Source organism: Sorex araneus, chromosome X (genome assembly GCF_027595985.1).
Source record: "Sorex araneus isolate mSorAra2 chromosome X, mSorAra2.pri, whole genome shotgun sequence".
Lineage (NCBI taxonomy): Eukaryota > Metazoa > Chordata > Mammalia > Eulipotyphla > Soricidae > Sorex > Sorex araneus.
This window is the reverse complement of record NC_073313.1, coordinates 268,131,785-268,159,593: the sequence shown is the minus strand read 5'-3', so window position 1 is coordinate 268,159,593 and position 27,809 is coordinate 268,131,785. Positions and strand designations below refer to the sequence as shown.

Below are 27,809 nucleotides of genomic sequence, written 5' to 3'. Positions count from 1 at the left end.
AATAACCGATAGAGGAGTCTCATTCTCATTTATTGGCTTAGGAATAATCAACAGTCCAACGTGGTACAATGCTCTCCTTAAGAGAAAACAACACATAGAAGAGGGGCCGGGTTCCCCCCAGCCTGGCCCCCACCCCTCAGAAAGGCACCGATATGTGAGGCTTGGGCTCAGGGACAATCTGCTGCCTCTGCACAGGCGAATGGGACCCTGTCCCCACCCACACCTGGGCACATGGTCAAGTCACCGGGAAGCACCAGGAGGCTGAGGCCAGTCTGTCATGTCAGCCCCTGAGGAAACTGGTCTCTGACCACAACGGGATGGCCGGACGGTCTAGAAGACGTTGCATTTGGAACAACCCTGGCGTCGCCGAGGGCCAGGTGAGGCTCAGTCTGGAATCTCAGAGGGGATTGGGGGGAGGAAAGGAGGAGGGTCAAGCTGGAGCATTCCAGATGCTCCTCACCGTGCCCTGCACAGGGTGGGCCACACTGTCCTCCTGACTTTCCTCCCCTCGGTGGGACCCAGGGACCCTGCAGTCAGAGACAGGGAACTCGGCATTGGCTGGCCTGAGCGGTCACTGACAGGACCTCCTTCCCCAGCTGACCCGGACGCAGTTCTCTCTTCGGGAAGGGAAGAGAGAGGGTGAAACCACAAAGGCCCGGATGGACTGGCCACCACCTCCAACAGGACACGGCTAGGCGGGAAAGAGCTTGACGCATCCACTTGCTCCTTCTTAAGAAAGACCTACCATGGTAGTGGTTTAACAAAATGATTATAATTTCTTTTAAATAACCCACAGACACCCATGACGCTTCCAAATTTACAGAACCAAAAAAAAAAAAAAAAGCACTCGAGAACTTGGTAGAAAACGATTTGCAGCGGGCCCCCGGGCAAGGCTCAGTTCACCTCCAGGACCTCAGTTTCTGGGAGGCCGAACTTGGTCTTGTGGTTGTCGAAGAGCTTCACCAGGGCCTCCATGTACATGCCGTGGTACAGGTCGATGTCCTGCTGGCTCGGCTCCTCCACCTTGGGCACGGTGATGGGCTCACCCACTGCAGGGACAAGGCAGGTGCCTCGGTGAGCCGCACCGTGCAGGCCCCTCCCCGGCCAGCCCAGGCTGTGGAGAGTGACCCTAGGCTGTGAGCCAGGCGACAGGAGGGGCCGGCCAGCTTGCAGCCACCAAGCGGCACCCAGGTGCCCCATCAGGGCCAGCGCCAGATTCCTGCTTTGTTCTCCCCAGCTCCAGGAAACTCACTTGCCTCCCTCGGCCTCGGTTTCCTGTCTAGCCCGCGAGACCTTCCCGCACAGGCAGTGCTCTGGGAAATAATGGGCAGGCCTTGGAGAGCCTGTGCATTGACTTGTTTATTTTTGGTTTGTTTGTTTGTCTGCTTTTTGGGTTACACCCAGTGATGCTCAGGGGTTACTCAGGAATTACTCCTGGCAGTGCTCAGGGGACCATATGGGATGCTGGGAATCAAACCCGGGTCGGTCCGATTCCCAGCATCCCGTGTGCAAGGCAAATACCCTACCCAACTTGTTTACTTTGGAGGGAAGCCACACACTGCCGTGCTCAGGGCTTACTCACACACCGCCTCTGTGTTCAGGGGTCAGTCTTGGCAGTGCTCAGGGGACCTCACGGGGTGCCTTACATTGAACCTGGGCTGGCTGAGAGCAAGGCAAATGCCCTATCTGTTGTGCTCACTCCGGCCTTATCTGTACACTTTTGTGGTTTGCTTGGGGGTCTTCCTCCCTCCTGGCAGGGCTTGGTGGGGCTATATGTGGGGCCAGGGATTAAGCCCAGGTGGGCTGCGTGCCTCAGCCCTTGGGCATTGTTGTCTTTTCTTCTCCTGCTTCATCTCTTCACCCAGTTTGTCCCTGGGTTTTATCTCGTGGCATTTCAGAACTGAAATTGCCTCCAACCCTCCACGCAGTTTCCATGCCAAGTCCTTCACACTGCACACAGGATGCTGGCCCTCTCCAGCGACCTATGTGCATGCACGTGTCCCATGCCTCACAGAGATGACCTGCCAAGGGACCTGTGCCAAATGTGGCTCCTTACCTAGGGAGTCTCTATTTAAAGTGCCAGGCAACCATGGGGCTGGGAGATAGTGCGGTGGGTAGGGGTGCTTTGCCTTGCATGCGCCAGCTTGGGTTCAATCCCGGCATCCCTTGTGGTCCCCAGAGCCCTGCCAGGAGTAACCTTGGAGCATCACTGGGCATGGCACCCAGACGAAAACAAAGAATAGAAAGTAAGCAGGCCACAGCTGGCCCCGACTCTCAGAGCAGCCTCCTGAGATCCGTGGAGAGACACTCACCAGGTGGAGTGCAAGTCTGTTGAGGGGGCTCTGGGTTCAATCCCCAGCACCACATGACAACCAGTCACTGCAGAGAGCAACTGCAAAGCGAGTGATCCCCCCAGCCCCCCCCATACTAGATATGGCCCCAAGCCAACCAAAACAAACAAAAGATCCATGGCTCATGGTCCTCATGTTCCCAAGAAATTTCTGGCTTTGTAACCATGAACGCATCCCTAAACCGATGACTCTCTAGAGTGCTCCTGATGTGCCAATACAGCCAAATCAACACAGCTGCCCGCTTGCTTTTCCTTGTTTGTTTCTCACAGGCCCACCCCGCTAAGTCACACTGACGGTTTCCTCCGCTCCTCCAAACTCTACAGCATTCCCGGCTGTGACATCTGCCCATTGGTCCGTCAGGAACCCAGGTACCCCCTCGTTAGTCCTGGTGGCCCTCATCCCTGCCTCCTTCCTGCCCTTGCCGCACTTCACAGACTCCCAGTGAAGACGAAAATGCTCTCATGCTCTCTTCTCCCTCTCTCTGCCGGGTCATTCCTTTCCTGCCGACATTAAGGATCACCTCCTCGTAAGCCGGCCCCCCTCCCCGCCCCTAGCCTGGCCCACCACAGTCCTGGCTGTAACGCTTGTCCCAGAGCCACTCAGAGGCCCCACATGCCCAGGACGCTGGGGCTTGTTCCCTGTCTAGTGCACAGCTTGGGCCCCCCACACAGAGCTACCACCCGGCCACAGGGACCGGAACCCTGCCTGCCCGTGACCAGCCACTGTCTGGGCCAGAGACTCACCCACGGTGGTGATGGGCTTGGAGTAGGGCACCAGCCCCCAGGTGTCCGAGGAGAAGAAGCCTCTGCCGTGGAAGATGCACGGAGCAAAGCCGATGTACTTCTGGAACTTCTTCTGGATCCATCGGCCCCAGGAGCCCTCCTCAAAGATTACCTGCTTGTACACCTCGTTCTCCCCGAAGGAGTAGGTGGGAACCAGGTCGGCTCTGGAGGGAGAAGGCCAGGTTGGCCCCTCAGTCCCATCCACACCCCCTCCCAGGGGGTCCCAGAAGCAGTCCTGTGGGCACAGCCCTCAGCCCTCCAGCTCCAGACCTTGAGGCCGGCAGGTGGAGGCCCCAGAGAGCTCTGCGCCTGGGTGCGGCCTGCTGAGCTGGGCACTCCTGTCCCACCCCGGCTTCCCTCAGCACAGGCGCTGTGGCCTGTCCCTCTCCTGCCCGGGCCCTCGGGACTGGAAACAGCTTCTCTGCACCTACAGCAGGTCCTGAGTAGATGGGGGGCAGGCAGGGTCCGGGCAGCCACCGCTTGCCCTGTCCAGCTGTCCTTCCCCAGGACCTCCTCCTAGGCTGCCGAAGCCTAGTCATGGAATCCAAAGGATCCAACAAGAACCTATGCAGCGATAGTCCAGCAGGGAGGACACCTATCTGGCAGGCAGTCGACCTGGTTGGACACTGAGCATCCCATATGGTCCCCTGAGCCCAACAGGAGTGACCTCGAGTGCAGAGCTAGGGATAACTCCTGAGCATTGACGGGGGTGGCACAAAACCCAAAACCTGCCCTCCCCCTTTCCCCAAAAAAAAAGGTTAAAAAAGGGGGGGGGGTTGCGGAGTGATAGTACAGCATTCGGCCAGCCCGAGTTAGATCCCCAGCACCATATGGTCTCCTGAGCCGGCCAGGAGCAATTCCTGAGTGCAGAGCCAGGAGTAACCCCTAAGCATCAACAGGTGTGACCACCAAACCATAAAACTTTTTAAAAGTCACAGAAGTCCTGGACTGGAGCAATAGCACAGCGGGTAAGGCGTTTGCCTTGCATGTGGCCGACCTGGGTTCAATTCCTCCGTCCCTCTCTGAGAGCCTGGCAAGCTACCGAGAGTATCCCACCCGCAGGACAGAGCCTGGCAAGCTACCCGTGGCATATTCGATATGCCAAAAACAGTAACAACAAGTCTCACAATGGAAACGTTACTGGTGCCCACTCAGGCAAATCGATGAACAACAGGAAGACAGTGCTACAGTGCTACAGAAGTCCAAGTGCCCAGCTCCTCACCCCTCTTCACACCTGTCCTCAGGGCCCCTCTCTCCAGGAAGCCTTCCTGGGTGTTTCCAGTCCCCCATCCTCCTTCCACCTCTGGTTTTCCTGGCAGCCTGTGGCCAGAGCTGGAAGGGCAGGGGGTGGGGGGCGCGCTGGAAACACGTGTTGGCCTTGCACAGGGACTTACTACTCACTCAGCTGGCATGGAACCATGTGGTGGGGTACAAGCTGCACCTGAGCCTGACCAGCTCCACGCTTGATCAAACCTGGCCTGAAGCTCAGCCTCTGGGCTTCGCGTCGCCACAGGACAGCTAACTCACGTCAGGGTCCAACAGACTGCCGACCTGGGCCAGTGTGTGTGAGGGGGCGGGGGTGCAAGCAGAGGGGCGCAGGTGCAACCACTCACCCGTGGCGCAGCGCAAGCTTCACGAAGCCCTTGCGATTGCGCAGGGTGATGGCGTTCTTGCCGGGTCTGGAGCTCAGGGACTCAGCAGCGCCCCCCACCACGATGATGATGGCGTTGCCACTGCCGTTCTTGGAGAGCAGGTAGTCTATGGTGTCCCGGTTCACAGGGCAGATGCCTGCGGACGAGAAGGGCGCAGCCATCAGGGGAGGCCCTGCACCCAGGCTCCCGGAGCAGGTGCGGCGGCCCGGCGGGCAGACCCCCAAGTACAGCCCTGCACTCCTTTCCCTGTTCCTCGGAAACTTTGCAGTGAAAGGGAAACAATGCCATGTGCTGTTTGGGACTGTGCTGAGATAGACCAGCCAGTGCTGCATGTGTACCCGTGTATGCATGTGTGCATGCATGTGTGCAGGTGTGTGCATTTTTACCTGTGTGCCCGTGTATGCATTTGTGTATGCATGTGTGTCCAAGTATGCATGTGTGTGCACAGGTGTGCATGTGTACATGTGCATGCATGTGTGTAGACAGGACAGGTGTGTATGTGTGTGCATGTTTACCTGTGCATGCATTGTGTGCGCACAGGTGTGCTCACGTATGTACGCATGCATACAGGTGTGTACGCATGCATACAGGTGTGTACGCATGCATACAGGTATACACGTGTATGCAGGTGTGTGCATGTGTGCATGTGTATGTATACATGCATATGTGCACATGCATGCATTTGGGTGCGTGTATGCATATGTGTGCAGGTGTGCATGTGTATGCATGTGTGTGCATGCATGTCTGCATGTGTATGCATGCGGGGCAGGCAGAGGACAGAGCTGTGGCAGTGCTCAGTGGGCAGGGGGCAGTGGGGGAGCCGGTGTGACACAGAGGGGGGCTCCTTGGGGAACGGAGCCGCCCTGCCCCCACGCAGCCAGTGGGCTTGCATCTCCCCACATTGCACAGCGCCTACCAGCGGGTGGGACTTCCCAGCCACCCCAGTACCAGGAGCAGTGGAGAGGGGGAGCACCCTCACCTCCAGACATCAGGTACTCCCGCAGAACTGGCATCCGAAAGTTACCGGCCAGCGTGGCCAGGTAGGGCCGGATGCCCGGGAACTTCTTGCTCACTTCCGTGGCCTCCGTGCTGAAGTTGCAGAAGGCGCCCAGGCCCATGATGCCGTGTGGGTGGTACCCGAAGATGTAGTTCCGGGTGGTCAGTAGGTTGTGCGTCTTTACCAACTGTAGGAAAAACCTCAGGTCAGGGGGCACTGACCAGGGAGGGGGTGGGGCATGCGCAGGAGAGGGGGGTTGGGTTCCAGGCCCCTGGGGCCACCTCTATACCAGGCTCAGCTCCTCCAGCACTGCCCAGGTGCCTGGTGCTGGCAGGTGCCGTGTGGACCATGAGCCCTAGGATAGGCTGGGCCACTCGCCCCCACTCTGTTGCCTCCTTGGTGTTCCAAGTCGTACTCTGCCAGCCCGCAGCTCTATCCAGATCGAAGCTGTCCAGCTGGAACCAAGGGAAAGTCCAGGTTCTTTAGCTGGGCCAGGGGAGGGGCAGCACCGCTGGCCTGAGTGGGAAGTGCTGCTCGGCTGTGACTCCATGGCAGGAAGGACAAGGGCCACCAATAGCCCTGGTGGCAGCACAGGGGGGTGAGAGACTGCTGCACAGCCCAGTGGCCTTGGGGGAGGGGAATGGGAGCTGGCTTCCAATAGGGGCTCTCCCGAGAAGGGGTTGGGAAAGGATGGGGGGGTCCACATAATATCAGCGTAAAAGCTGAGGACAGGGGGATACAGAGGGGCATATACCACCGCATGGTGTCAGCCCTAAGCTCAGGTCCCCAAGGTAAAGCTGTCCCTGCAGAGAAGGGGCATCTGAGGGGCACAGCAATAGGCAGTGGCCAGGCTGCAGACCGCTGCCAGGGTTCCTGCCTGCCTCAGGCCAACTGGCCTCGGGCCCTCTCAGAATCCTGCGTGTGGTCAGAAACTTGGGGTTTAGCTTTGGCTGCTTCAGAAGGGTGGGGATTGGGGGGGAAGGGTGCCTTTGGGCTCAGCTCTGAGGAGAGGATACACAGGCCACTCAGAACACTCGGGGCTGGGGCCTGAGTGACAGGACAGCGGGTAAGGTGCTCGCCTTGGACACAGCCAACCCAGGCTCGACGCTGAGCCCCGTCAGGAGTGATCCCTGAGTGCAGAGCCAGGAGTAACGTAGCGCCACTGGGTGTGGCCCAGAAACAAAGTAACCCTCCAGGGGCCCGGGCCCTGAGCCCAGGACACCTGGCCCTCACCAGAACCACCCTCTTCTATTCCCAGAACCACTCCAGGTGCTGGGGAAGTGGCCGCAGTTCAGTGAGTTCAGGGCATGTGCCTGTGGTCCCTGCAGAGCGAGGGGTGCCAGGGCTAAGTGTGGTGGGGTGACATTCCCCAGGAGGAAGGGGAAGTCAGGGTCCAGTGGGAAGGGCCTGGGGCCCCCTGAGCGCCACTTCTCAGGTGGGCACGTGTGCACGCTGCCCCGTGGAACTGATTGGGAGGCAGCTTCCTGCACTGCAGCAGAGGAGGAAGGGACAGCAGGGGCGGGGTCACACGCATACACACACAGGCATACCCACACGTGTGCACACACACATGCACACACACGCACACGCGCACACACTTTCTCACACGCGCCCTCGCTCTCTAGCCTCCAACATGGTGACTGGCAGTGAGCGGGTGCCAGGGCTGAGGGAGCTCGCCAGACAGGTCTTTCTCCTCTGGGCGTCCCTTAGGGACTCTGCCAGTTACCTGCCACCCCGCAGCATCGCCCATGGCACCAGGGTCTCACACCAGGGCCTCGCTCTTGTCCCCCCGCCAGGCCTGTGGGTGCCCAGGGCCGCCCAGACTTACTGGTCACCTGGAGACCATGGACTGTTGGGGGACCCAGCTCTGTGGCAAGACACAGCTGCGCTGGCTGGCCCCATTTGCTCCTCCCTGCCCTCCCCACACTCTCCTCTCCTATAAAACGAGCTATTAGCTGTCTGCTCTGGGGCTCCGGGGCCCGCTGGGGAGGCCCTGGCTCCTCTGAGGCTCCCTCCCGCCACCCACGGCCCGGCCGCATCTCACGCTCATGCCTGCACTTGCCCGGCCTCCAGCCACCTCAGAGCTGCTGGTGCCTCTCTGCTACTCCCAGAGCAGCCCCACCACAAGCCTGTTTGGGCAGCAAGGGGGTCTCCCTGACCCCTCTCCCCATGTCCCAGCGTGCCACCTCCGCAAGCCGTGGCATTTCCGTCCAGCCCTCGGGCAGACGCCCGGCACGCGACTTTACTGCAGGCCAGGCTGACCGAAGCCACCGAAGGCTGCCCTGGATGAGTCACGCCTGCAAGGTCCACCAAAGGATGGGCGAAGGCCCCTCCAGCTGCGGCTCCCTCCACCCCCTCAGATCTTCATGTCTGAAATAGCTTTTAGTTCCCAAAGCTAGAACAAGAAACGGACACAAAGTCTTCCTCTTCCCAAAGTGAAGCAAAAAAGAAAAAGAAACCCCAAAACAATGTTTCCCTTTTTAAAAAATTATCTCAACTAGTTTATAGAACTGAGTTGACCAAGGATGGGGTGACAGGGGTGTTGGGGGGAAGGGGGTGTTGAAACCTTGTGTGCATGAGGCGCAATCATTAATTGCACTGTAAATCATGCTGACTAAAAATTTTAAAAAGTGTTCCAAGTATCTACATTTCTTTTTTTGGCTGTGGGCCACACCTGGGGTGCTCAGGGCTTATTCCAACCCTGTGCAAAGATCACTCTTGGCAGGGCGACCATCTGTGGTGCTGGGGACCGACCCCTGTTGGCAGTGTGCAAGGTGGAAGTCGTATCCACGGCTATCTCTCTGGCCCCACAAAGCATCTACATTTTTTTTTTTTTGCTTTTTGGATCACACTGGCGATACACAGGGGTTACTCCTGGCTTTGCACTCAAGAATTATGCCTGGCAGTGCTCAGAAGACCATATGGGATACTGGAAATCGAACCCAGGTCAGCTGCGTGCAAGACAAGCGCCCTACCCACTGTACTATCGCTCCAGCCCCAAGCATCTACATTTCTTAATTAAATGTTTTTCGCTGGTTTGGGGATTTTTTTGTGTGGCTGTTTTTAGGTCACCTACCTGGTGGTGCTCAGGGCATACTCCTGAATCTGAGCTCTCTCTCCAGCCTCTCTCAATAAAATGTTGATGTGCTATTTTTTAAAAAATTGTCTCATGCGGTTAGAGAGAGAGCATGGGGGCCAGGCGTTTGCCGTGCATGTGGCTGGCTCCAGTTCCATCCACAGCACCACATGGTCCCCCGAGCATTGCTCAAGAAGGCCTGGTGCTCCCTGCTACTGCAGGCCCAGGGCCACCCTGCCCCAAGGCCCCGCCGCCCAAGAGTCACGCATGGGGCCCCTGGCTCTCCTGAGAACTGGTTGGGGATTCCCCACCCATGCGGCCAGGTGGACAACTGGGCCAAGGCTAAAGACCCACTTCCCCTCCCCACCCCGCTCCCATCAACACCCGCAAGTCTTTACCTGAATGGGAAAGTAGTCTCTAAAGTAGCGCCAGACAGCCCAGTTCCGGACCCACTCTGACCTCCTGCCACCTTTCAGGGAACAAAACACAGTGTCGGGAAGGGGCAGGGGAGACTGAGCTGGCTGAGGCCCTGGGGGCAGCACCTTCCCCTCCCCTCGCACCCTGGGCTGGGTGTGGGCGCCTGGGGGGAGATGGAGGGTACCCCGTGAGGAGCTCCTGAGCCCCCCGACTCAGAACACTGTCACGAAGCAGGTACTAGGGTGCAGGCTCGGCCCAGCAGGGCCGGGGGCCGTCCTACCTTTCTTGGGCGTGTTCCAGTCAAACACCAGCCAGGTGAAGTAGAGCACTGCAATGAGCCAGCAGTCCGTGCAGAACGTGTACATGAGGATGGCGCTGCAGGCCACTCCTGGGGAGGCAGGCAGCCAGGGTCAGGCCCCCAAGTGCCGGAGACGCGCGTGCCCGAGCTCAGCACAGCAGGGAGGGCGCTGGCCTTGCGTGCGGCTAACCCAGGTTCCATCCCCGGCATCCCATAAGGTCCCTAGAGCACCACCAGGATATGGCCCCCAAATGAAAACAAACAAAACAGCTGGGCATAGCTGGGTCAGGGGTCCACAGGAGGGGCAGGCCGCATCCCCTCTGCTCCGCCCTGCAGGCCATCCTGGCATCGAGGGGCACCCGGGCTCCCCCTGGTCCGGGCAGACGTGTGGGAGGAACTAGGTTTACAGCTTCCTGTGGTGCTGACCTCGGGCACAGAGGAATCCCGAGACTCTGGGTCACTACGCTCTGCTTGCCTGCTGGCGGGAGAGCGATGGTCAGCCTGAGCATGCCCCAGAACCCGCCCCATCACTCTGACACTGTGTAGGCACGGGAGTGTGGCCGAGCACCGGCTCACCTCTCCTGGAAACCGCTGCTGGGTGCCCCTCGGGACCCTCCCCACACAGCACCAGGTCGCTCTAGACGCCAGCTGGGGCCACTGGGGCCACCCCCTGGTCTCGAGGGGTGTTGGTGTTGGGACAGTGAAGTGAGAGGGGACCAGCGTGGAGCTCCACAGCCTGCACAGGGCAAGGCCAGTGTCCCCCATTCACCCACAAGCAGGGGAGAGGAAGGGGTCTCTCCATGCAAGAACACAGCCACCGTGGCGGCCTGCGTGGCAGCTGCTCACAGAGGTCCCACGAGGAGGCACTTTCCTACTTAAAGCCATTTCTTCTCATCACTCCTTTTGTTTGTTTGGGGGCCACACCTAGTGGTGCTCAGGGATTACTCCTGGCTGGGTCCAGAGGGACCATATGGGAGGCTGGGGATCAAACCTGCAAGACAACTGCCCTCCCCGCTCTACTATGGCTCTGGGCCCTCCTGAGCACTTTTTCTTTTTGGCTTTTTGGGTCACAAAAACTTCAGGGGTTACTCCTGGCTCTTCACTCAGGAATTACTCCTGGCGGTGCTCAGGGGATTATATGGGATGCTGGGAATCAAACCTGGGTTGGCCACGTGCAAGGCAAATGCCCTACCCGCTGTGCTATCGCTCCAGCCCCTCCTGAGCACTTCTTAACCACAGTACTACCATTTGCTGCCCATTTGACTTAATGCAGTCATGAACACACGCCTGTCCTCCCCATCTAATCAGATCTGACAACGTGCATTACTGCAGCGAGCTCCTTTATTCATGGAAATTTCGGGTCACAAACACTCCTGTCACTCTCCTTTTGCCTTCCCTCATCAGAGTTCCCAGTGTCTGCATGTACCTGTCCCAGTAACACCTGTCTCCTTAGAAACCAGTGGCCTGGGAGCCTCTGCCAGCACTTGACACAGCCTGGTGCCCACGGAGAGAGGAGTTGGTGCTCGGCCACACTCCCGTGCCCACACAGTGTCAGGGTGATGGGGCGGCTTCTGGGCCGTGCTCAGGCTGACCCATCGCTCACTCACCAGCAGGGCAGCTGTGTCAAGCCTGTAGCCTTGGGGTTGGCAGACAGAGTGGAGTGGGCCGGCCGGAGCCCTGGGGTCTAGTGACCACTTGCCCCATGTCTGCCTTCGTTCTTGAAATCCGGGCAGGCGCTAGCTCCTCCCGAGCCCTGCTTTCGGTGTGGAATGGAAGGGGTTACGGAGCACTGCCCCAGAGCACAGGGGCAACTCCAGCTCTGCCCCCACAGCCCAGCGGGTGTCTGCGGGCTGACCAGTCCAGGGATAATCCGAGGACGGCAACGCCCTTCTCCCCCAGAAGAATGTGCCTGCGCTTGCATGGATGGTGTAGGGAGTCCGTGGGTCCCCTCACACCTGCACTCTCGGGCCTCTTGGGGGAGAGTTTTGCGCCTGAACCATGAACTCAGGCTCCCTGTGAGTCTCTGGGCTCTGAGTCCGCCCGCCTCCTCCCCAGCTTTTCCTAAGCCACTGGTCTCTCACTCTGAGTCTCCTTCAGCGTGAAGATGGGGCCGGGGCAGGAGGCACAGCACAGCGGCGAGGGCACTTGCCTTGCATGTGGTCAACCCAGGTTCAATCCCTGGCAACACATACGGTTCCCAGAGCACCAGTGGGAGTGATCCCTGAGTGTGAAGCCAGGAGTAACCCCTCAGCATCGGCCAAGTGTGGCCCCCAAACCAAAACAAATTGGAAAAAAATACTCAAAAGAAGGGGTCAGGAAGAGATGCATTCCTTGTCTGCACAACTGAAGGCACCCTGACCCGTCTCTCGTCCTGCGAACAGAGGGGAGGCAGGTGGCTGCCCAGGGGGGCCTGTCTGGCTTGGCTGTTCATGGCCACTCACTGCGGTAGGCCACACAGGGGGGCTCACCCATGGCCCCGGGAAGCCGGAGGCTGCTCAGCCCTGGGCTGGCCCACCCTGACCCTGGGGAGCTGCCAATTATGCTGTGGACTTGGGGGACTTTGTGGAGAATCGTGCCCTGTCCTTTGGACATCCAGGGTCCTGATCCTGGGAAGGTGCTGAGGGGAGCAGGAGGAGGAGCTGGAGGGTGGGGGGAGAGAAGGGAACAGGGGCTGCAGGGTGGGGGGAGGGGAGGCCTGGGAGGACGGAGGGGCAGAGAACTGTGGCCTGTGGGCTCAGGGGGCCCACAGGGAGGGTGGGTGGGCCTGCGGGTCCCTCCCAGGGCCCTGTGCCCCGCCCTGCCCTGCTGCCAGGGCCCGCCCACACTCACCCAGCACCAGGAAGGACAGGACCCACTGCAGCACGGAGATGACCTGCAGCTGCTTCTCCACCTTGGACCTGCTGAGCCAAGTGATGGAGAAGAGGTCCTGGAGGGCCGACAGGATGCTGGAGCCAGTGCCTGCGACAGAGGGGCCAGTCAGCCCACGGCCAGCGACTGTCCACGATTCTGGAGCTCGAGCGGCCTCTGTATCCAGATGCCCAAAGGGAACAGGAGTCCCCTCACAGTGTCATTTTGGAGACCAAATGGGGCATTTGGGCAGCTCCAGGCTGGGCCCTAGGAAAGCTGTCCCTACTTGTCAGAGCCCCCCCACCCCCATCAACCCCCATCCTCGTCCTTTATCTGGCTCTAGTACAAATATTTAATCTGCACTGTGTCCATGAGACCAAGGACAGAGGTCTAACTCCAAGGCGAGTGTTGTTTTTTCTTCCCCCAAGTATACTTTGAGCGCCCCCAGCCGCTGCCCTGCCCACCTAGGCCGGGGCAGAGGCCCTCAGCAGGAAGGACGCCCTCCACTTGAGCTCAGTGCCCACAACCGGGCGCAGCAGCCTCGGGCAGCCTCTGCTTCCCAGGAACTGGGGCAGAGGGCGGGCGGGGGGCACAGAGGGCTGGAATTACTCTTGCTACACGAGGGGCCCATTAACCGGACCTGTGGCTGGGCCCCAGGTGATGATGCCTCAGGCCCCATGGGGGGGCGGCGGTGTGAGAAGAGCCAGGTGAGGCCCTGACCCAGATCCCGTCTCTTCCGGCCCCTGGGCCAAAGGAGCAGCCAGTCAGGTGCCTGCTGGGTCCCTACTCGGCTGTCAACCCCCCTCCCACCTCGCCCTGGAGTTCTCAGGACCTTTCACCCTGCTCCCTGCTGTGAGCTGATGGGGGCCGTGGAAACAGGGCGTTTCTCCCAAGCCGGTACAAGTGCAGTGTGGCGAGAGCTGGAAGCGATACTCTGGCTTTCAGGGAGGCGGGCAGGCCATGCCAGACCTGCCTCTGGCAGAGTGCGCCGGGCCTGTGCCCCTGGCACCAGTCGGGGCTGGGGACATCCCATAGACAAGACGGGGCGGCCAGTGAAGGTGGCAGTTTGGGCGGCCTAAAGAGCAGGCCCTGCAGATGCCGCCGCACAGCTGCCTGTTCCTTCCCCTCTGCCACCCCTGGCTGGCAGGAGGCTGGGCAGCAGCAAGGCTTCCAGCCGGGGACACAGCAGGGCAGGCACCTCCCCTCAGGCCACATCAATGGGGTGGGTTGGGGAGCCCAGGGGGAGCCAGGAAGGCCCCGGTATAGGCCTAACCCCGGTGCAGGGCGGCACACCAAGTGCCCCCACCCGGCGGCTGGCTCTGCAGAGAAGAGGGTCCATGCAGCTCTGGCAGGTGACGGGGAGGAAGATACAGGAGTTCCAGCACCTTCCTGGGCGCTGTGGAGGGACGCCGGGCTGCTGGCTCCAGGACCAAACTGTCCACTGAAATGAGAGCTTCCGTCCCAAGTCACTGGAGTGGGGGCCTTTGGCGGGTCAGGGAGAAAAGTCAAAGCAACCGAGGGCATGAATGCGGTCTCCTCTGTCCACTCCTACTGCCCAGCCTCAAGGGCGGGCGCCCCTCCCTGCAGGGCGCTCCACCTTGGGGGAGGGGGCAGGCGCGGAGTCATTCCACACCGGTGACACATGCCTGTCGGAGACAATCGGGAAAACCTGAACGAGCCTCCTGGGCCTGACCCAAATCCACCTGCTCCGCCTGTGCTGGCTCTTTCACAATGAGGCGGGGTCAGAGGGCAGCTGCACGGCCGTCCGTGTCCGGCCCACCCCCACGAGGGTCTGGCCCAACAGGGGCCCTGGGGGGCGCACCCAGTGGGGCTCTCCCCCACCTGCGGTCATGCCTGGCCAGTTCTGCAGCTGGGTGAGGTGAGGGAGCCTGCAGGGAGCAGCGGGGGTGGGGGTCCAAGGCCGGGCCAGACGTGCCCATGTGGCTGGGCACAGAGCACAGCTGGGTGCTGGTCTGCAGTGCCCAGAGGCCAGAGTCCACCTCGCCCTGCCCACCTGGTGGTCCCGCAAATAAGAGGCAGTGGGGGCATGGCCAGGGCTCCTGCCTGTGTGAGCACCGAGAGGCAGCTCACCAACTCCCCCAGTTTAAAAAGTGACAAAAAAGGGGATGGTGGTGGCTCAAGGGCTAGGGGTGCACACTTCACTCACCCGACACCCTGGGGGCCTCCTGAGTGCCTCGGGGTGCACCCGCACCCCCAGCTCATCTCCAGCAGCCCCACATTCACAGGGTCTAGCACTGGATTCCTGGCCCCAGGGAGGGGCATCACCACAAATGGCCCCTGGCCCCAGAAGCACTGCTTGGAAGACCCCTTCCACCAAAAAATAATTTTTTAAAAAAAGGGCTGGAGGGCCTGGAGTACAGCGGGTAGGGAGGGCGCTTGTCTGGCACATGGTGGCCAAACCAGGTCTGACCCCGCCACCCCACAGACTCCCCCAAGCCCTGGCAGGACTGATTCATGGGCATGGAGCCAGAAGGCAACCCTGAGCACCACCATGTGTGGCCCCCAAACATAAAGTAAACAAACAAATAAAAGAAGCCGGAGAGACAGTACAGTGGCAGGACGCTTGCCTTGTGCACTGTAACCTAGATTCAATCCCCTGAGTACCGCCAGGAGTGATACCCGAACACAGAGCCAGGAGTAATTCCTGAGTACCACTGGGTGTAGCCAAAAATAATAATAATGATAATAAGGAGGGGAGGGGGGATGAAACCGAAACAAAACCCTAAACAAAGATTTTTGAAAAGTTTCAGGGAGGTGACAGACCAAGGTGGCTGCTGGGCCGGAGCACGACAGAGCCTTGAATCAACCAGCAGCACCCCCTCCCCCCAATTCCTTTCCCTCTGCCCACAAGTAAGTTCAGGAGGCTGGAGGGGGTGGGGTGGGGACTGACTAGTTTTTCTCTGGGGGCAGGAGGTCAGGTGACAGCTGGCCTTGGCTCCTGTCCGCCTTGGCCTGGCCTGGCCTGTGCCCCTGCTAAGCCCCGTCTCTCTGGGCCTCAGTTTCCCCATCAGTAGAGGGGGCTAGAGGAGGAACTCTGCTCTGGGGATCTGCCCTCTGAGGGCATCACCGTCAGCTCACCCCCCTGGCAGCAACCCTGGCAGAAGGGAAATGAGGGTTCAGTGGGGCACCCCTGCCCCCACCCTGTGGCCACCAGTCCACGCTGGCAGCATCGCTGGACAGTGGTGGCTGGCAGAGTTCAGTCAAAGCTGGTGTGAAAGCCAATGTCGTAATCTGATGCCACACCGCTGCCCTTCCCAAGTCCTGGGCACGCTGCCCCACGCGGCTCGGCCCCTGCCTATAAGCTCCCTCACCACCCCCTGCGCCCCTCAGCCCGTGTGTTTATCTGCCAGTGGCTCCCGGGGGCCAGGGCTGCTACTGCCGCTACCTCTGCTCGGCCTGCAGAGGTGGAGACATAACATTGCCAAGCCCCCCAGGCGGCCATGGACTGGAGGCCCCAGGAGGGGGGCACCCTGACCGGAAGCCTGGGGACAGGAACAGCGTCACCACCCACAGGTCTTTCTAATGGGGGCCTCGAGGCGGGCGGGGGAGGAAGGTGACAGGTCCCACGGAGCCACGCCACGCGCCCCTCCCTACCCACTCTTCTGGCACACGACCCTGGGTACGGGCTTGCGGAGGGAGTGCCGCTGGCCAGGGGGCCAGGAGCTGGACAGGGTTTCACCGTCCCACTGCCCCCACAGGGCCTATTGGCCTGAGCCACCCCGTGGGACAGTGAAGGAAACTGAGGTCAGGGGAAGCCTAGAAGGGAAGTGCCAAGCTGGAGGTGAGGGTGGAGGGGGGGCAGGGCGCACGGCCGGGTGGGGCTTGGAGACCCTCATTGCTGCCCCGAGGGCTGCTCCTCACGGCACACGCCACACACACCCAGAGGAACACAGTCGGGGGAAGGGGTGGCTGCCAGCACCGCCCCGTCCCATCTCTCTGGGCCTCAGTTTCCCCATCAGTAGGGACGCTGCCCTCCTAGACTGGCCGTGCAAGCAGGACAAGCTCCCGCCCGCTGCCCCCACAAGTTGAGTTGAGCGGGTGCTTCTGCTGGCAGGCAGGGGGGGCACCAGTCCCAGGGCACACCCAGGTGTGTCTGGTCACCTCCTCCTCACATCTGATAGCACAGGACCAGGGAGGCCACACCGAGGACTGGCGAAACCAACAACACGCCCCGGTCTCCTGGCATGCAGCTGAGGGCAGAGTCTCCTGCAGGCTGGCGGGAAGTGCTAATGGAAATGCCCCCCGGGGAGGGGGCGTGCAGGGCTCGGGATCTTGCAGTGGACAATCCTGGTCGGATCCCCAGGACCCCACCGTCCTCCGGCATCAGAGCACTGCTGGGGTGAGAATCAGACTCACCAGGACTGTGATAGGCCCACCTCTCCTCATCCCCATCCCCAAACGCTGCTGGGATCTGTGCGGTGATTAAAACGGGAGTGAGGGGCTGCAGCAATAGTAAAGCAGGTGGGGAGTTTGCCTTGCACGCGGCTGACCCAAGTTCAATCCCCGGCATCCCATATGGTCCCCCAAGTACCACCAGGAGTAATTCCTGAGTGCAGAGCCAGGAGTAACCCCTAAGCGTCGCTGGGTGTGATCCCCCAAAAAAACAAAAGACAAAACACAAAAACAAATAAAACAGGAATGACACAGTCTTTGGGGAGGGGTAGAAAGGATGAGCTGGGAGTGTTAGTGGGTTGTGTGTTATGGGGGGCACAGAGAGAAGGAGGTGCCAGGGAAGGTGACAGGGCGGCACCCTGGCCCGGCAGGTAGAGCCGAGGGAAGTGAGTGCTGGGGGCAGCTGCCCAGACCCAGACCCAGACTCGGAGGACACCACAGAGACTGGCCCGAGTGAGAACCGGGCCTCCCTCTGACCAGAGACAGGAGAGGAAGATGATGCCAGAAAGGGCCAGAGTGATCAACCAAGGCTTCCTGTGGGAGACAGGGGACGGAGATGCCAAAGCTCACGCCAAGATGTGGAAGGCCATGAAGGTGGTGCAGGGAGGGACGCAGAGCCACAGAGACCCTCATGGCATCCCCTTCTGCCAGCTCCCCACACTGGCACTGCCGCGGTCCAAACGTCCTTGGCACAGAATTCAGAAACAAGCGTGGTCCTTCTCATGCCATCCACAACTCCCTGACGGCTGAGTGAGCTGAGACCCAGGACAGCAACCCGGGTGTGTTCAGAGCGGCTCAGCTCTGGGGCAGCAGTGCCCTAGACAGATGCAACGTGGCCAAGGAGGCTGTCTGCGTCCCCGCACTCCTGACCACAGTGCCCTGATACTGCCAACAAGCTTGAGTCCAGCAGTTGACTCGAAAAACAAAACAAGACAAAGCAATGGGCTGGAGTAATAGCACAGCGGACAGGGCACTTAGCTTTCACGCAGCCAACCCGGGCTCAGTCCATGGCTCATGACTCAATCCATGAGTCTTGACAGGCATGATTCCCTGAGTGTAGAACCAGTGCACCCCTGAGCACAGCTGCATATGACCCCCTCAAACAAACAAAAACTAAGTGGGCAGGGCTGGTGAGAGGGAATCAGAGCTAGGTATTCGCCTTGCCTGCAGCCAACCCTTGCTGATTCTCTGAAAGCACATGGTCCCCCAAGCACCACTGGAAGCAGCCCCCACTCCCCAAGCTGGGAGCTGGGACTAGCACCACCAGGCATGGTACAAAAAACAAAACTTAATTTGGGGGCCACAGAGAGAGCTCAATGGGCAGAGCACATGCTTTGCACTGTAAGAGATGCAGGTTGTATCACTGGCACTTCTGCCCTCCTAAGCACTGCTGGGAGTGAACCCTGAACACAGAACCAGAGGTAGTACTGAGCATGCCTGGGTGCAAGCCTGCACCCCCAAAAGACAACAGCAAACTGCATCAAAATTCCCCAACTTGAAACCTGGAGCATTGAGGAAGTGCTGAGCTGGGGACAGATCACTGGGTGGCAGTGAAGCACACGGGGGCCCCGGGTCCTTGGGGGTGTGCTGCCTGCTCAGGAAGGAGGATGTGCATCCTGAAGAGGCCAGACTGGGAAGAACCAGAGCTTGGGGATGAGGTGGAGAGGGCCACGGGGCCCCTGGGCTCCTGGGGAGGAGCTGGGTGGCGTGGGTGGTCAGGGCCCTGGGTCACCCCACTCCCACCTCGTGGCCAGTGAGGAGAGAGGGGCGCAGGCAGGGGCTGGGGGGCAAGGGGCAGCAGGCCCCTGGCACTCAGGGACTCAGCCTGGCTGAGTCACTTCCTGAGCAAGCCTGTGCGTCCCTGCGTGCGTGGAGCAGGGCACTAATTCCGACCTCACCCGACCGTGGAGAACTCGCGGCGATAATGTCTAGGCTGGAGCTTCGTAAAGAGTCAAGGGTGGCGTGAAGGCCGGGTAATTGGCAAGGGCGCCTGCGAGCGCCCTCCTGTTTAATGGGGAGAGCCGCCCCTGCCCCGCCTCAAGCCGGGGGTTGGCGTCGGCCGACCTGGGATGCAAGCCTGGGCTCTGTCCCTCGCCTGCTGGGACAGCCTGAAAGTCCCTTCCCGGACTCAGAGGATTCCTCAGCCGTAATCCCGCCTGACCCGCTGTACCAGCTTCTCCGGCCCCAAGGAAAGAGTTTTATTTAGAGAAATTTACTTAGAGAAATATGAAGGTGTGTATGTGTGGGGGGGGAGAGAGACAGACAAACAGAGATAGAGACAGACAAACAGAGACAGAGATAGAGAGAGATGTGTTCAAGAGAGAGTATGAGCTTTCTCATAGGGGAAAAAGCCTCAGTGATAGACCGGAATATAGTCCAGCAACCAGGGCATTTGCTGGTTTGATCCCCATATGGTCCTCTGACCCTTCAAGTGTGATCCCTGAGCACAGAGCCAGGAGTAAGCCCTAAGCACCACGGGGTATGGCCCCCACCCAAATAAAAAGCCTGGGTGGTAAATGTGGGACCCTCTGTGCTAGGGCTCCTTGAGTAGGGTGTCTTCCTACTCCTGTTCAGGGACCCCCAAACTGCCATGCCTGGTGGCTTCAGGGCGCTCTGGGGGGGCTAGTCCAGGGAAGTGTCACTGCTTCAAGGCCAGAGGCGGGCGCTCCTCCAGCACCCCCCTTTCAGGGGGAGCCCCTACCTGTGTGAGGAGTGGGTCACTGCGCCAGTCTCGGCGGTGTCCGTGCAGACGCAGGAGGCCGCTCCTGCACTGGGCTCCTGCCGCCACCTCGTCCTTCCCCACTGCCAGATGGCGTCCTCTTTCTAAGCGCCACCCTGGTCCCCAGTACTGGCCCCGAGATGCCCTGGGCGACCAGCGCGGGGGCAGCCTTCCTCACGCCCCACGCCTCCACACTCGCCCCCTTCCTTGGCCTTTCTCAGTCTGGGGAAGAGAGATCTGCTGGCCGGAACCATGTCTTGCTCCTGGACCAGAGCTGGCTCTTGGTGCTGGATAATGGGGGCCCCGGGACCCTGGGGAAATACACACACAGACACACAGACACACACACACACGCACACGCACATGCACGCACACACGCACGCACACACGCACGCACACATGCACTCGTGGCCTAGACGGGAACAGCGTGAAGCCCAGCTGTCAGGAAGGGCGGGTTTGCCGGGAGGCTCGGGCTCCAGACGCCGACCTGGCAGGACACTCAGGGGCCCCAAGTGACCTCAGCTTCTCTGGGCGAGGGGGGCTCCATTAGGGGCTTCAGGTCAGAGCTGACTGCCGAGACCCCAGCCCTCAAGCTCTGCCCTTCGATGAACTCCTCCCACTACAGGCTCGGGCCTAAAGGCAGGCACTGCAAGGGGCGGCATGAAGGGGAGAAGGCTGGAGCCAGACATGAGCACCGAGTCCAACAGGAGCCTTCTGAGCACGCTGACCGCTAGGCGGGCTTCCTGAACCCACCTCACCTCTGGGCACCCGCTAAGGACCAAGTCCTGCTCGTCCCTCTGGCCCGCCAGCCAGTACAGGGGAGACGGGCCCAGAGGTAAGAGAGGCCTGGGGACTCGGTGTCCAGCCAGCGCGGAGGCCTGGCAATAGCACACGGGGCCACCCTCCTACAGGAAGCAAAGGGTCAGTGAGCCCAGGGAAGAGAAAGGGCTGGCCAGGCTGAAGGAGTAGGGGGAGCCCGGGCACGGGGTGCTGGCAGGCGTGGAAGGGGGGCGCAGGGCAGGTGGGTGTGGGGGCAGGTGAGGAAGCAGTGCGGAGCCACCAAACAGAGGCAAGCAGGCCACGGGCTCCTCCCTGAGAACCAGGAAGACGGCCACGCACTGCCCCACTTCCTCCACCAGCTTCATGACGCCCAGGGGCCGCGGCCATGGGCCAGCCATTCACCGGGCCCAAGAGCCGGGGAGGTCTCTGCTGAAGACTCACAATTGCCCCTTGAAGGGTTCAGTTTGGCAAACTCGGCGCCCTGAAGGCAGGGCCCACTGGCACATGAGGCCCCACGGCCAGGCCAAGCCTCAGGGGCGGGTTTGCCGGGAGGCTCGGGCTCCAGACGCCGACCTGGCAGGACACTCAGGGGCCCCAAGTGACCTCAGCTTCTCTGGGCGAGGGGGGCTCCATTAGGGGCTTCAGGTCAGAGCTGACTGCCGAGACCCCAGCCCTCAAGCTCTGCCCTTCGATGAACTTTTATCCGTACAGGATATTCCTAAACGGACAAGCAGACGCCTGGATGTTTACCGCTTGGGTTTCCATAAAGTCGGCGAAAACTCACCCTGACCCGGGAAGGCGAGGGCCAGGAAGGGGGGGCTCGCGGGACGCCATGTCCCTGATATTCTGGAGCCGCCTCCAGGCCCCTGGTGGGGCTGCATTTCCCCCACCTCCACCTCTGATACGGTCAAAAATAGCGCCGAAGTGGGAAGCGTCGCCACGGCAACACACCAGCTTCCAGGCTTGTCATCACCGAGTCCTCAAAATAGGCCTCCCCGCACGTGCGAGCCAGGAGCCTGCTCCCCGGGGCCACGGCCCCTCGGGTAGAGCCACACACACATACCTGAAGCCACGGGAGCCTGCCTGGCCTCTCCTCCGGTGGGGCAGCCCCTCGGGGGCCCTGGGCTAGGAGCAGACCCAGGGGCAACTTCCGGTCCCCAGCCGGGCTGCTCCCTGGAGCCCCGAGGACACGCAGAAGCCCCTCGGCTGCCCGGAGTCTCCTAAGAGCCTGCCACTGGGTGCCGCGTGTCTCGGCCCGGGCAGGCTGAAGGAGAACCCGGGGCGCGCGCAGCGGGCACAGCCCAGGTCGGGCTCCTGGTGTTGAGACCTCCTGCTGGCAGCGAGCCATAGCCAGGGGCCCAGGAGTGACAAGGCCATGCTCTCGTGGGGTCCCCCCTCCAGCCCTGCACACGCCGCTGCCTCTCAGCACAGCCCTGCAGCCAGAGGCCCCGGGCCGGCGTCTGAGGCTCCGAAGCACAGACCTCGGCCTGGCTAACGAACAGCTGCTCATCTCTCTAGGGCCCAGCTGAGTGGCCAGCTCTCCAGAGCCCCCGCCCCAGGCCTCCACCGTTCCCTGACGCTTCCCCAATGCCAGGAGGCCCACTCTGCCCTGCCAGCCGGCAGACCGACCCCCACCCCAGGATCCCTCCCTCCCCCAAAGCCAGGGGTTGGGCTCATGGGGCTGGGGACACCACACAGGAGGCCCACGGCCCGGGGGCCCCGAACAGAGCCTGACCCATCTTGTCTGGGGGCTGAGGAAAAGAGCGAGAGTGCCGAGTTCACTGACAAGGAACTTCCCACTCGCGTGGACTCCGCCCGCCCCCGTCCTTGGCTTCCACAGGGAGGAGCCATGTCTCCCCTTCCCCAGACGCCTCCGTCGTGGCTTCAGGGATCTCTGCCCTAGGAGCAAGAGGGAGCAGCCCGAGAGCTGCCCCCGCCCCCATCCCACCAGGCCCCAGAGCCAGCTCCTCCTGACACAGGGGTGTCTCAGAAAGCGGACAGCCACGGCACGAACACCTGGCACAGGGGTACATAGAGGCTCCCGCAGGACAGAAAGGTAACCGCGGGGCTGGAAGCTGGCTTCCCGCCAAGAGGAACAGGCAGCTCTCTGCGGACTGAGGTCCACTAATGATTCAACAAATATTTACTGAGGGGCTGGGTGAGATTGCACAGCAGGGAGGAAGCTTGCCTTGCACACGGCTGACCCGGGTTCGATCCCCAGCATCCCGCAGGGTCCTCTGAGCCCACCAGGAGTGATCACTGAATGCAGAGCCAGGAGTAATGCCTGAGCACTGCTGGGTGTGGCACCCAAACCATAAAGTCCTAACAAAACAGAATCAAAGAAACAAATTTTTTTTAAAAAAACAAACCCTCACTAATATTTACTGAATACCAACTCCATGCCAGGCAGCATGCTAGATGCCAAGGAGGAGGCACCGAGAAAAATTGGCATGGTCCCTGTTTTCTCCCAGGGCTGACACTCTCTTACAGAAGACCATGACCTGAACAGCAGTAAACACTTGGACCATTTCCATAATGAGAAAGGCCAAGAAAAAAAGGAAAGGAAGGATGGATGGAAGGCAGGAAGGAAAATAAAAGAAAGAGAGAGAAAGAAAGAAAGAAAGAAAGAAAGAAAGAAAGAAAGAAAGAAAGAAAGAAAGAAAGAAAGAAAGAGAGAGAGAAAGGAAGAAAGAAAGAAAGAAAGAAAGAAAGAAAGAAAGAAAGAAAGAAAGAAAGAAAGAAAGAAAGAAAGAGAGAAAGAAAGAAAGAGAGAAAGAAAGAGAGAAAGAAGGAGAAAGAAGGAAAGAAAGAAAAAGAGAAAGAAGGAAGGGGGGAAGGAAGGAAGGAAGGAAGAAAGAGAGAAAGAAAGAAAGAGAAAGAAGGAAAGAAAAAGAGAAAGAAGGAAGGGGGAAGGAAGATAAGAAAGAAAGAAAGAAAGAAAGAAAGAAAGAAAGAAAGAAAGAAAGAAAGAGAAAGAGAGAAAGAGAAAGAAGGAAGGGAGGGAGGAAGGAAGGAAGGAAGGAAGATAAAAAAGAAAGAAAGAAAGAAAGAAAGAAAGAAAGAAAGAAAGAAAGAAAGAAAGAAAGAAAGAAAGAAAGAAAGAAAGAAGGAAAGAGAGAAAGAGAGAAAGAGAAAGAAGGAAGGGAGGAAGGAAGGAAGGAAGGAAGGAAGGAAGGAAGGAAGGAAGGAAGGAAGGAAGGAAGGAAGGAAGGAAGGGAGGGAGGGAGGGAGGGAGGAAGGAAGGGAAGGAAGGAAGGAAGGAAGGAAGGAAGGAAGGAAGGAAGGAAGGAAGGAAGGAAGGAAGGAAGGAAGGAAGGAAGGAAGGAAGGGAGGAAGGGAGGAAGGAAGGGAAAGTGGGAAGGAGGGAGGGAGGGAGGGATGGAGGGAGAGAAGGAAGGAAAGCAGAAATGAGGGGGCACCTCTGCACTGAGAGCCCAGGCAAGGCCCGGGGCCAGGGTCAGGGGGCGATCCTGCACCTCACAGGCCTGGCACACGGAGGCACGACTGGCGGGGCAGGGCTGGCAATGCTCAGCACAACAAGACCCATCCCAGCAGAGAGGCAATGGGAGGCCCTGGGGCTGCTGGCACAGGCTGTATCTCAAAGGACCTAAGTTTGAGGGGCAGTACCTACTGTCACAGCATCCATGGCCCTGGGACAAGGTGTGGGACATCCTTTAAAGAGTCTGGGAAGGGGTTATGTGATGCCCGCATGGGACTGGGGTGACCCCACAGGTTCCGCTGAGCATCAAGGATGTGGCCAGTGCCTGAGACAGCCCCCCCCCACCTCCCCATACCTATCACCTCACTCCCCTGCTCCCCTCCAAGGACTGAGCCAGAGCAGGGGCCCTGGCCTCCCCAGCCCTGCAGCCCTGTCCCCCAACACTCCCACTGTGGGCTGAGGGCTGGGCCCCATCCAGTGCTAACTGATAACTATGATTTTATGACTCAAATCCTCGCCCCTGAAATCGGGGGTGGGGCAGGATTTCCACACCAGTCACTGAGTCACTCAATCACTAATAAAACATCCTTCTTGGCCCTTCCTTCTCTGTCCAGAAGCACGGTCAGAAGCAGGGGGTGCCCCAAAGTGGTCCCTGGGCTGCTGGCAAGTGGTATAGGGCAGGAGGTACCCCACAAAGAACGGGGGCGGGATGGGAGGGTGAGATGAGAGTCACAGCCTCCTGCTCTGATCTCAGGCTGGGTTAGCTGAGCCCTCAGCCCCAGAGTTACCCCAACAATCCGGTCTCAAGTTTCACCCCTGCCATGCACACTCCATCACCCCAGTGAGGGGGTGCCCCATCGCCTCCAATGTCCAGCCCATTGCAGTCCTCAGCAGTGGTTAAAAGGATTCCTCCTGCCCCGCCATCCCCCCTCAAATCTTGTCCACAGTGCAGTGAGCCCCCTCTGCGCGGGGCCCCATGCAGACACAGGCAACTCGGCCATTGTCACGGGGCCCCTGACCAGGCGGCAAGGCAGGGGCACAAACATGGCCCACCTTCATGCCTGGTGCAGGATGGTCCTGAGAGAGGAGACTCCAATGCAGAACCCCACCTCTCCCCCCAACCCGCCCCGAGACACCCCTCCCCCTGCTCCCCATGGCTAAGCTTCGCTTCTGGCTGAGAAACCGAACACCAACGCATCTGTTTCAGTCTCTCACCCTTCCCCGGGCTTCCCTCCGCAGAATCCATGGTTTCTCCTTGAACACCACCACTGACCGGGCACTCACCACCTCCCCGAAGCGGCAAACCAGGCCACTGGGGAGTGCCTTCAATGACCGAGGATGTAGAAAGCAGGTCTAATGGAGATGCCCAGATAACATGAGATTTTCTTCAGCACACTCCCCTGCTCCTCCCAGTGTTTCACAAAGCAAACCCAGAGTGCCAATGTGACTGGTTTGCATTTTAGAGCAGGCCTTGCTCCATCCCATGATGGAATTCCATGCAGACAATTAAAAAACAAATAAAAGTTTCAGCGCTGAGAGCAGCATGGAGAATGCTCTGAGAATAGCAAGTGACTTGGTCAAACTCATCAGTCTTGCTGAATGACAGACACCAGGGAAAAAAAACCTGAGGGCCAAGGTGGTAGGCTCCTCCTGTCACAGCTCAAGGGAAGTGGTCTTCAGGAAGGACCACCACAGAGCATAGCCCTCCCCCATTACCGAGAGACACTGTATGTGTTTTAGTTTTGGGGGGCACACCAGCAATGTTCAGGGGTTACTCCTGGCTCTGCACTCAGGAATTACTCCTGGTGGTGCTCCAAGAACCATATGGGATATTGGGAACCGAACCCGGGTCAGCTGCATACAAAGCAAGTACTGTACCTGTTGTATTATGGCTCCAGCCCCGAGAGCATTTAAATTTCATTTCTTATTTTTTGTTTTGGGGCCACACCTGGCAATGCTCAGGGGTTACTCCTGGCAATGCTCAGGGGTTACTCCTGGCTCTGCACTCAGGAATTACTCCTGGTGGTGCTCAGGGGACCATATAGGGGGCCAGGGATCAAACGCAGGTCAGCTTCATGCAAGGCAAACACCTCCCCACTGTATCACTACATCTCCAAAAAGCAGTTTTAAAAAGGCATGTAAACTAAAACAAACAAAAAAGGCACGGGTCTGGGCAATCTCTTCCCTTCCCTGTTATGGTCCCAGTGAAAGGAAGCCCTTTAGTCAGGGACGGTCTGCCAGTGCTGACAGCCAGGTGCAGGGGGCAGCTCAGGCCACTTGCCAGGGACAGTGGCAGCAGCTAGCTCCTCTCCCAGGGCAATGCAAGCAGCAGCAGCAGATCAAGAGGGGCCGAGAGTGACAGCGACAGCCAGGGAGGGAGCAAAACGCCCAGGAAACAGTTGAACCTCAATGCACTTCCAGTGGGTCACTTGCAGCCTGGAGAATATTGTAAAGAACGATTTTCTTGTATATGTTGCTGGGGATTGACCCAGAGCCTCATTCATTGTGATTTTGAGTAACAGAAAGAGAGACTGACAATTTTAAAGCTAGAATACAGGATTCAGAACTATGCCTATGGCATGCCCTCAACTTTCTAGCAGAGAACAGGACCCAAATAAAATGACCAAGATATGTACTAATGTGGCCATGGGAAGCTCTCCCTGGGGGAGGGAGGAGGGCACTGATTTGCCAGCAATTTTTTCTTTTCATCCTGCTCTTCCATTATTTTCTTCAAAGTTCCCATCATTAGTAGGTTTATTTTCATAATGCAGGTGGGTGGAGGAGGTGAGAGTTACAGAAGAAAAATCCCCAGTGGATAGGTTTAGCAAGCAGAATAGACTTGGCGGGAGGGAGCCTTCTGGTTAGATAGTGGGACAGCAGTAATGACAGTCATCGGGTCCCCACATTTGAATTCAATCCTGAGGGTGGGAGGGCATTAAAGAAACCCAGACCAAGCTTCTTTCTGCCTCGGTTTCTCCAACTGTCTGGGCGGAGGGGGCTGCTCCTTGTCACGTAGGAAAAGTTCAGGAGCTGAATCTCAACGCCGCCCCTGGTCGTGGAGGACCCTGGAGTGCCCGGTCCCACCTTGCCTGCGCGCGCCTTGTTTAAGGCAGTGCCGGGGAGAGCCGCGGAGGAGGACGGGCGCCGGGCGAGGACAGCGCGCCCGGGCACACCTGTCCCGGCCAGGCATGCTGCCCGTCTGGTGGCTGTTTCAGGGGATTGCAAAACCCTCGTCACTCTGCCCCAGCCAGTCTCCCTGAGCCTGCTCCACCTGGTGAGGAGCGGGGAGGGAACCCCCAGGAGCCGCAGCTAGGCGATGCGGGGCGGGGGAGCCGGGGAGGAATTCTCGGTCCCCCCTAATTACGGAGCTGGCTGGGGCGGGGCATCAGCCCCCTCGCTCCCAGTAAGGACAAGCCGGGGAGGGGGAACGGGGGCGGGGGGGCAGAGAAGTGATGTCACAGAGGTCACCGAAGCTGACGATCGCACCCTGGGTCGCTCCGTCAGGATGCCCGAGATTAGAGAACCCATTCCTTCCCCGATTCCAGACCCAGAAGAGCCGGGGTCGCGGCGGGCTAGCTTCCCCGAGGAAGAGGAAGGGCCCGGCCCCTAGCAGGGGGCCTTGGTTACGGGACACACGCCCGCAGTCCCGGAGCCCCCGTCCCAGCCCTTCCCCAGCACCTTTTAACTTGTTTTTGCAGGGTCCCCGCAAGGCTCTCCCAGCCCGTCGGTTCCCTGTCCCCCGGCCCCTCGGGGCGCCCTCGCTGCCCGCCGCCGGGGCCCCGCCGCTCACCTCGCAGGACCCCCGAGTAGGCAGCTATGAGGGTCTTCATGCTGAAGCCGCTTGCAAATCACCACCCTGCAGGAAACCGTCCCCCGCGCCCCTGGCCCATGCCCCGGCCGCCAAGGCCAGGGCTTCGCGCCGAGCTCCGGGGCGGCTACGGCTCGGCTTCCCGAGGGGGTGGCCGGCCCGTGGCTAGCCCGAGCAGCAGCCCACGCGCAGCCTCGGACGCGGCCCGGTACCCGCCGCCCGGAGCGCGC

General features: G+C 59.7%; 1 protein-coding gene across 1 annotated transcript; it reads right to left on the bottom strand.

Moving 5' to 3' along the window:
- Positions 1 to 9: 9 nt before the first annotated feature.
- DGAT2 (diacylglycerol O-acyltransferase 2) lies at positions 10 to 27,809 on the bottom strand. The gene is made up of 8 exons (XM_055123031.1): positions 27,562 to 27,809; positions 12,403 to 12,531; positions 9,556 to 9,663; positions 9,257 to 9,327; positions 5,765 to 5,969; positions 4,747 to 4,921; positions 3,095 to 3,297; positions 10 to 1,049 (listed from the first exon to the last, which is right to left on the bottom strand). Exons 1-8 carry the CDS (start codon positions 27,599 to 27,601, stop codon positions 895 to 897), a joined length of 1,086 nt encoding a protein of 361 aa, XP_054979006.1. The 5' UTR covers positions 27,602 to 27,809; the 3' UTR covers positions 10 to 894.